Genomic DNA, 8,015 nt, shown 5'->3' with positions numbered 1-8,015 from the left:
CAAGACAGGAAACTATTCATTCTGACTTGTAAAGTTACTGACAGGATCACGCTAAGGGCCTAATAGTGAAAACTGAACCAAAAGTGCCCCTGTACACCCATATACCTGTCCTTGGGACACGTTTAGTGCAAGCTGCAATTTCATCCTCCTATCCATCTTGCTACATCTTCATTAATTGCTTTTTGCTCATTTTTACATCCTGCCTGCTAATGATTTCTTCTATTCTGTGTTTAGCTGGTACTCCCAGAATATTCCATACACAGCCTATTCTGTATAATGTTTCTTTGTGCGGAAGAATGGTTAACGCTAGGGCTGAACGCACCACTGCTTTTTTATCATATATGGAGGTGAGTACATCCTCTGCCATGCAGCACATCTCAGTTATATCAAAACCCAACCCAACAGGAAATGATGTAAAATCCCCCCAAGCAGGGTCACGGGCAGAAATTAAAACTCAACAGAGGTTGTAACTCCTTACCACTCAATACAAAACTAAAATATAAAGCTCACTTTAAAATAAACCTGTCATAAAAAAATAAGAGGAGTGGTCTACTTCTTAAACTGTTAGTTGCCTGGCATTTTAAAGCTCTGGCTTTGCACTTGACTACCACACTTATATAAGCTTGTTGGACATCCCATTCCAAAACCGAGGTGAAGTGATGTTGGATGAGAAGGTCTGGCTCAAAATTGCCATTTTCATTCATCCCAAAGGTGTTCAGTAGGGTTGAGGTCAGCACTCTGTGCAGGCCACTTGACTTCCTCCACACCAAACTCATCATACCGCGTCTTTATGGATCTGGTATGGTAATGCGTCGCCAAAAGGTTGGAAGTTCACACTCGTCTAAAATGTCTTTGTATACTGTAATATTAACAGTTTCATTCACTGGAAACACCTCAATAATTTGGAGTGGGTTCTCCACATACTGTTGGCCATATAGTACAGGTGTGATGGTCTGGTGTCCTCATACTGTTGGCCATATAGCATAGGGATGATGGTCCAGTGTCCACATACTGTTGGCCACATAGTATAGGGGTGATGGTCTGGTATCCACATACTGTTGGCCATGTAGTATCGGAGTGATGTTCTGGTGTCCACATACTGTTGGCCATATAGTATATGAGTGATGGTCCGGTATCCACATACTGTTGGCCATGTAGTATAGGGGTGATGGTCTGGTGTCCACATACTGTTGGCCATGTAGTATACGGGTGATGGTCCAGTGTCCACATACTGTTGGCCATATAGTATAGGGGTGATGGTCTGGTGTCCATATATTGTTGACTATATAGTATAAGGGTAATGGTCTGTTGTCCATATACTGTTGGTCATATAGCATAGGGATGATGGTCCAGTGTCCACATACTGTTGGCCACATAGTATAAGGGTGATGGTCTAGTGTCCGCATATTGTTGGCTATATAGTATAGGAGTGATGGTCTGTTGTCCACATACTGTTGGTCATATAGCATAGGAGTGATGGTCCAGTATCCACATACTGTTGACCACATAGTATAGGGATGATGGTCCGGGGTCCACATACTGTTGGCCACATAGTATAGGGGTGATGGTCTAGTATCCACATACTCTTGGCCATATAATATAGGGGTGATGGTCCGGTGTCCACATACTGTTGGCCACATAGTATAGGGGTGATGGTCTAATATCCACATACTGTTGGCCACATAGTAAAGGGGTGATGGTCCGGTATCCACATACTCTTGGCCATATAGTGTACAAAATATTCACAAGCAGCATTTCATATTTATAAGAAAAATTATGTTTTAGTCCTGACCATATTATATAAAAGAATCAAATATAGGCAAAACCTCATATTTATAAGAAAAATTATGTTTTAGTCCTGACCATATTATATAAAAGAATCAAATATAGGCAAAACCTCATATTTATAAGAAAAATTATGTTTTAGTCCTGACCATATTATATAAAAGAATCAAATATAGGCAAAACCTCTACATTTAATCTTGAACCATCAACGTACGGAAGTCATTGTCCCAATATTAATATTACTTTTGCACTAACATTTTACTGCATGAAAGCAAACCTTTTATATAATTTTATTGGTTTAATTGCAATGTAAAATGTGCCACGTTTAGACATGATGGCAATTACTAATGTGACATTTAAGCTGCAAACTATCCATTACATTAACATATGCTTCTGTTTCCTTCATTCAGGTATTTTCGTGGCCCAGCTGACAGCTCAGAGTTGGCGTACGACCCGCCTGAAGTAATGAACGCCACTACGCTGAGCTACTGCCAAAAAGAGGCCTGGTGCAAGATGGCATTTTACCTGCTCTCCTTCTTCTATTATCTATACTGGTACATCTGTTACTGTCTGTTATTATTTGTTGTAGATATAGGGCTCTTTAAGCCATGGGCCCTTCTAGCAGAGTAAGGGCCCGCGTTGACGGGCATTTTGTTAATTCCATAAATGCTTCTTTCCTCATAAGCCTGAGATAATCCAAAATTAACTAAATCAGGTCAACTATACCCGCAATTAATTCTGATTGATCTCAGAAGCATCTCAAACTGATGTCGTAACGTAAATTCCATTGTCCATGCCTACTGGACCAGGCCCTAGGGGTCATGTAGCACTTGAGATCTTGTTGTTGTCAATAACTCATTGCTATACAGGACAGTTTCCACGTGGTCCCTCCCCCACTAAGCGGATGAGCCAGGTGTCATTCCCTCGCATGGAGATACTGCCTCATTTCTCTCATTGAGGGTGCGACTAGACATGTGCGATTCGGTTCGTTCCGAAATTCGTTTTGGACGAATTTTCGGAGATTCGGATGCATCCGAATTACAGCTAAGACGAATGCAAACGAATCAGAAATTCCCGATTTCCCAAAATTCGTTTTTTTTTTCTTTGCTTTTGAATTGGCATTCTCCTAACATTCCTACCAGATCTAAAGGGTCTGGTATGAATTGGGGGGCTTTTTTTTTTTCTTCATATTCTGCAGACTGTTAAAACATTTTTTTTTTTTTTCCCCTAATGTCATTTTTCTGCAATGAAATTCCTTATTTGACGAATTTCGTTGCAGCAAAATGACATTTGAAAAAAAAATGACTTTTTTTTTTTTTTACAGTCTGCAGAAGATGAAAAAAAAAAATGTCAACAGATGGGTGGAGCGAGCCATGACGTCACGGCTTGCTCTGCCCATTTGACATTCTTAGCTGTCAAATGCTGCATATTGCATTCATATATATCAAATGCTACCAAGGTTAAAGGTATAGAGACAATAGTGTAGTGGTTAACGTACAGGCTTGCCATTGTGAAGGTCGCAGGTTCTAATACAGGGCAGTGAGAGTAATAGATAACATTTTTTTTCTTTGCGTTTGAATTGGCATTCTCCTAACATTCCTACCAGACCTAAAGGGTCTGGTATGAATTGGGGGGGAACCTCAGGCTTTTTTTTTTTTTTTCATCTTCTGCAGACTGTAAAAAAAAAAAATTTTTTTGCTGCAACGAATTTCGTCCATAATCCGAATCCGAAAAACGAAACTAAACTAAACAAATTTTTTTTCTTTGTTTCAAAACGAAACGAAACTAAACACATTTTTTGCTGGTGTACATGTCTCGGTGCGACACCATGGAAACTTCTCTCTGTCCTTTCTAGCTAACCTGTGGTTGGCAGGTTTGTCATTACCAAGAGGACGGCAAATGTGATATGGCCCTAAAAGGTAAATTCTTACCTTTTAAATGCTAAACTAAAGAGCATCTGTAGATCGGGGAGTGAGCGAACTTCCATCCTGTCCTCGATCATCTCCCTGTAGAGAGTGGTGACTGTCACATACGGCTCCCTGCACCTCCCTCCCCGCTCCGATCATCCAGCACTGACTGGAGGAACGAATGGGGGAGCGGGCGGGTACAGCTGGCTCTGCCTCTAGATAGGCAGAGCCAGCTGTCACTCACGCAGCTGGGGGGATCTCGACAGTAATGTCGGGATCCGTCCCGGCTGCGGCAGTCTCAGTATACCGCGATACCGAGCTTTGGGTCACGAGGAGGACCCTAGTATATGTCCTCCCGTGACCCAGGGGAGAACTATGGGGAAAAACACTGGCCCCATAGTTCTCCTTTAAGTGAATGGGCCAGGAGCCGGAGTTTTATGTAAATAAAATCCCTTTTATGTAACAAGTTCTGCCTTCCCTCTTCCCATCACTTTCAACAACTTCCTGGTTTCCCCGTGTACTTTGTGTCTCTTTCCCTGTTGCTTGATCTGATGCAATCTTGATTTCTCAAGACTACATAGCCTATCATGCATTGCTTCCAGCAAGCAATGATAATGTCAGTGCATTGAGGAAGCACATACTATGGGCATCTTCAAGATGGACATGGTTATTAGGAGTGGGGCAGAACGTTTGCAAATTCAATGTAGAAAAACATATTTATTTTTAGTTTTTGACCACAGATGTCTTTTAAGTGCTTGGCATTTACAATCTATAGATTAACATTCTGAGCCACAGTTGAGGATATTCACCTACATTGCAGCTGTAAACTATGAGTGCATACCAGTGCGTGCTACAATTCTAAAACCGCACTGTCCCTGACAGCCACAGATGTCTGACTAATGTTCAGAAACCATCAGCCAATCATACCAGCTTATCATAACCCATATGTATTAGTTCTGTCTGCTTTAATATACCCAACGTAGAAGCAGATATGTAGATCTGCTATAGAATTTTCTAAAATCTGTATAGCTGACAGGTTAGGGGGTCTTTTTCCCTCAACACAACTGGAGTTTCACTTTAATTGAATGTGATAGGAAGTCTTGCGGATTTTCACTAACAAAATCTTCTTCCTATTTCTTCAGTATGGTATACACGTTAATGAGTTCCTAAGGAAGAAGGAGCCGAGGACCGAGAAAGTCATTCCAGCTGAAAATAAACACTTGTCTGGCTATTGTATGCTGGTGGACATTACCGAACCATCGGCAACACTGCGTAGACAGCCCCTGCTGGATGATACTCTGGAGCCCTGGAGATCCAGCTAAAATGCCTGTGGAAGGTATTAAGCAATCTGTGTGGATTATACATTTCTCATGCACAGTTGCTGGGCTGATCCACTGCTAACTGGGAAGATGGAGGCTATAAAGCCTTACGTACTGCACATCGGAGTTTATTTTTCAACTGCAAGTTCCATATCATGTCAGCGATTGTTGGCGCCGGACAAGATGGTCGACAGTGACATTTTACCTTTTCTGGATTATTGCTTCAAAAAGGCACAATTTTGGGAATATGGATTTGGTGGACTACATACAGGTCCTCAAAATGTAAGGGGACCTACAGTTGAAGTTTAAGTCGGAACGTCCAGACTTCATCGTGACGGGGGAATTTTAGTCTATACCATGTTGTTTGCTACTATGATGTAATGCATATCATGTTATCAAAAAGAAGCTACAATAATTAGGTATCTTAGATGCCACTGACCTTCCAGAGTTATAAAAGTGACTTAGCCTATTGATTATTGGTCTTTGTGTGTTTGCAGTAAAGCCGCAGAAAAAGTTCCATGTCTCTGCTCCCTAGCAGCTGTCCAAGTTCGCATAGGGAAAGGCAAGTTTCTAAATGACCTTGGGGTATGGTGTACTGGACTAAGCTGCCTGACCTCTACCTTCCACGAAAGAAGGGAAGGGAGGTTGAAAGCATGAAAACCGGAACCATGGACTGTAATCATGGATGGATTATCACCTTCATATTTAAAGCAAACCTGTCATAAATTATTAATTTGAAAGTATATCATCTCACTGGTTACTTTTGATACACAGTTACTGGTACATGCCTCTACTTTTCTTAAAGAGACCATGTTGCTATAGAGAAGCTTTAAAAGCATGCCATACCTGTAAAAGAACAAAGGACATATTTACCTTTCCTGCTGCACGTGCTGCCGAATGGTGCTCCAATGCAAAGAAATCTTCTGCTGTGGCCCTCTAGCAAACCAACACTTCTGGGGGTGTCAGTCTCCAGGTCCCCCACAGCTCTCACTGGTTCCTCCTGCTAACCCCTGTGCCAATGCTGAATCCGTTAATGGGTAGAAGTCAGAAGGAGAAGCCATTGAACATTGCTGCGGGGGGAGGGGGGGAGATCAGGGAGATCAACACTCTCAAAAGTGTTGTTTTTCCTTTGGACCTCAGCAGGAGATTTCTCACGAGAATTTGGTGGCGCGGGCATCAGGAAAAGTTGGTGTGTCCTTTCTTCTTTTACAGGTGTGTCTTAAGGTTTTTCTATAGCGTACCCATTTTGAGTTATCATAACATTTACATGTAATTTTTCATGTGGCTTTAAGATTTTTCTTTGCTTGCTGTTCCATAATTTGATTACTGTATTACATATACAGATTTGTAAACGTTCCCTTGAGTGGTCATCTCTCTCTCAGGAAATGTGATCAGCTTAAAGAAAACCAGCACTGATTTACCTCCTAGCTAATAAATGTCACAGATTGATTGTAAAGAGCAACTATAGCTTTATTAGCTTGATGGCTACAACCAAAGTTAAGTAGGGAATGACCTAAAATACAGGGAGCTGCCACCTTTAGTGTGGAGGGGGGTTGAGGAACAGCAGGAGATCTACTATGATCCAATGCACACAGACACTTAAGCAGGGGAGTGTCTTAAGCAGGGGGAGGAGCTTCAGTGAGAGGGGCAGGGTTTAAAGCAAAGCCGTCATAACAGAAACATGGAGGGTGTCATTTACCGACTTCCTGAAATGCTCTTGGCCTGGCTGACATGTTCACCATCCAGTGTTCTGTCGAAATAGCAAGCTTGTCTAGTTGTGCAAGCACGTCACTTCTGGTGACTTGCCAGCAGGAAATTTCGACGACCCGGCTGCATAACGTAAGCCCATAAGAATACTTGTCGAATTGTCCAACTCCTACCAGTAATAAAGCCACTGTATTAGTTTTATATCAGTGCATGTGCACTGGCAGAACTTGGACAACTCGACAATTATTCTTATGGACTTTTTGTTATGCAACCGGGTACACGCGCACGCATGCGCAATACCTCCAACTTGTCCAAATCTCCTGCTGGCAAGTCACCAGAAATGACGCGGTTGCAGATCTCGACGAGTTGCCTATTTTGACAGAACACCGTCCCTAAGTTCTTTGTGAGTCACTGACCTACAACAAGCATGCAGATAAAAACTACTGACGTTTCTGATCTGTGTATTTGTCCAGGTCGGTGATTCAGAAAATGCTGACGCACGTGCACTTTCAGAGGAGGGTCAGCAAAGACAGCTTCCATATTTTTCTCATGACAGGTTGACTTTAATGAGAGTTAAATAGAAATTGTGGGGTGACTTATGCCTTAATGACTGATTATGCATGTCATCTACATTTTCTCCTCGTTCTTTTTTTTTTTCTTTGACTCACTTAACATCAGAAGCGGATTCCCCTAACCGAAAGGTGATTTCCTGCAAGCGGGCTGTGCTGTGGCTGTCACTAGAAATGACAGACCATTTTTCATTTTCATCAGCCTGACTCTAATCTTGCATATATTTCTCATCTTCGAGTCTGATATTAAATTATCATATATTTATCATGTGCCTGGAATGTTAAAGGAGAACATCAGGCATACGAAAATATGCAGCAAATATAATTACCATTTACAGCAGCATTTCCTAATGTTTTAACCCTTAGGAACCCTTGAAATGATTTTTAGGTTCTAAGGGAACCCCTGATGAAAATGAATATATCTGCAGCTCAAGATACGTTAACGCGATAAAGAAAGAAAAAATGTGGCATACGTAGTATATTTGACTCCCACAGCGTATCATTTTTTTACACTCTCCTGCTGTACACAACAAAATTATTGTCAGTAATAATCCTAAAATGTAAAAAATAATAATTAAAAAAAACAGAAAGCAAAACAATGAAATGACGGGAAAGACAATTAAAATGTTTGTGTTTCCTCACACTAGTGCCGCCTTACATTGGCGGTCAGTGGAGAAATGTTCTTTTACATTGATGGTTAGCATAAGAAGAATCCCTAACATTGGTTG

At 41.4% G+C, this 8,015-nt stretch overlaps 1 protein-coding gene across 2 annotated transcripts in view; it reads left to right on the top strand.

The window, feature by feature from the left end:
• Positions 1-5,093, top strand: part of CNIH3 (cornichon family AMPA receptor auxiliary protein 3) — a 63,839-nt gene extending 58,746 nt beyond the window's left edge. For both annotated transcript variants that reach the window (XM_018556517.1, XM_018556514.1), the window contains 3 exons: positions 235-347; positions 2,196-2,339; positions 4,835-5,093. In XM_018556517.1, coding sequence (XP_018412019.1) covers positions 235-347; positions 2,196-2,339; positions 4,835-4,862 — 285 coding nt within the window. In that variant the 3' untranslated portion in view covers positions 4,863-5,093. The remainder of the gene's footprint in view (positions 1-234; positions 348-2,195; positions 2,340-4,834) is intronic.
• The last annotated feature ends 2,922 nt before the right edge of the window (positions 5,094-8,015 follow it).

The sequence above is a fragment of the Nanorana parkeri genome, unplaced genomic scaffold (assembly GCF_000935625.1).
Source record: "Nanorana parkeri isolate BGI_ZX_2015 unplaced genomic scaffold, ASM93562v1 scaffold240, whole genome shotgun sequence".
In the NCBI taxonomy this organism is placed as follows: Eukaryota; Metazoa; Chordata; class Amphibia; order Anura; family Dicroglossidae; genus Nanorana; species Nanorana parkeri.
Note: the sequence above shows the minus strand (reverse complement) of the source record. Positions and strands in the feature narration are given on the sequence as shown.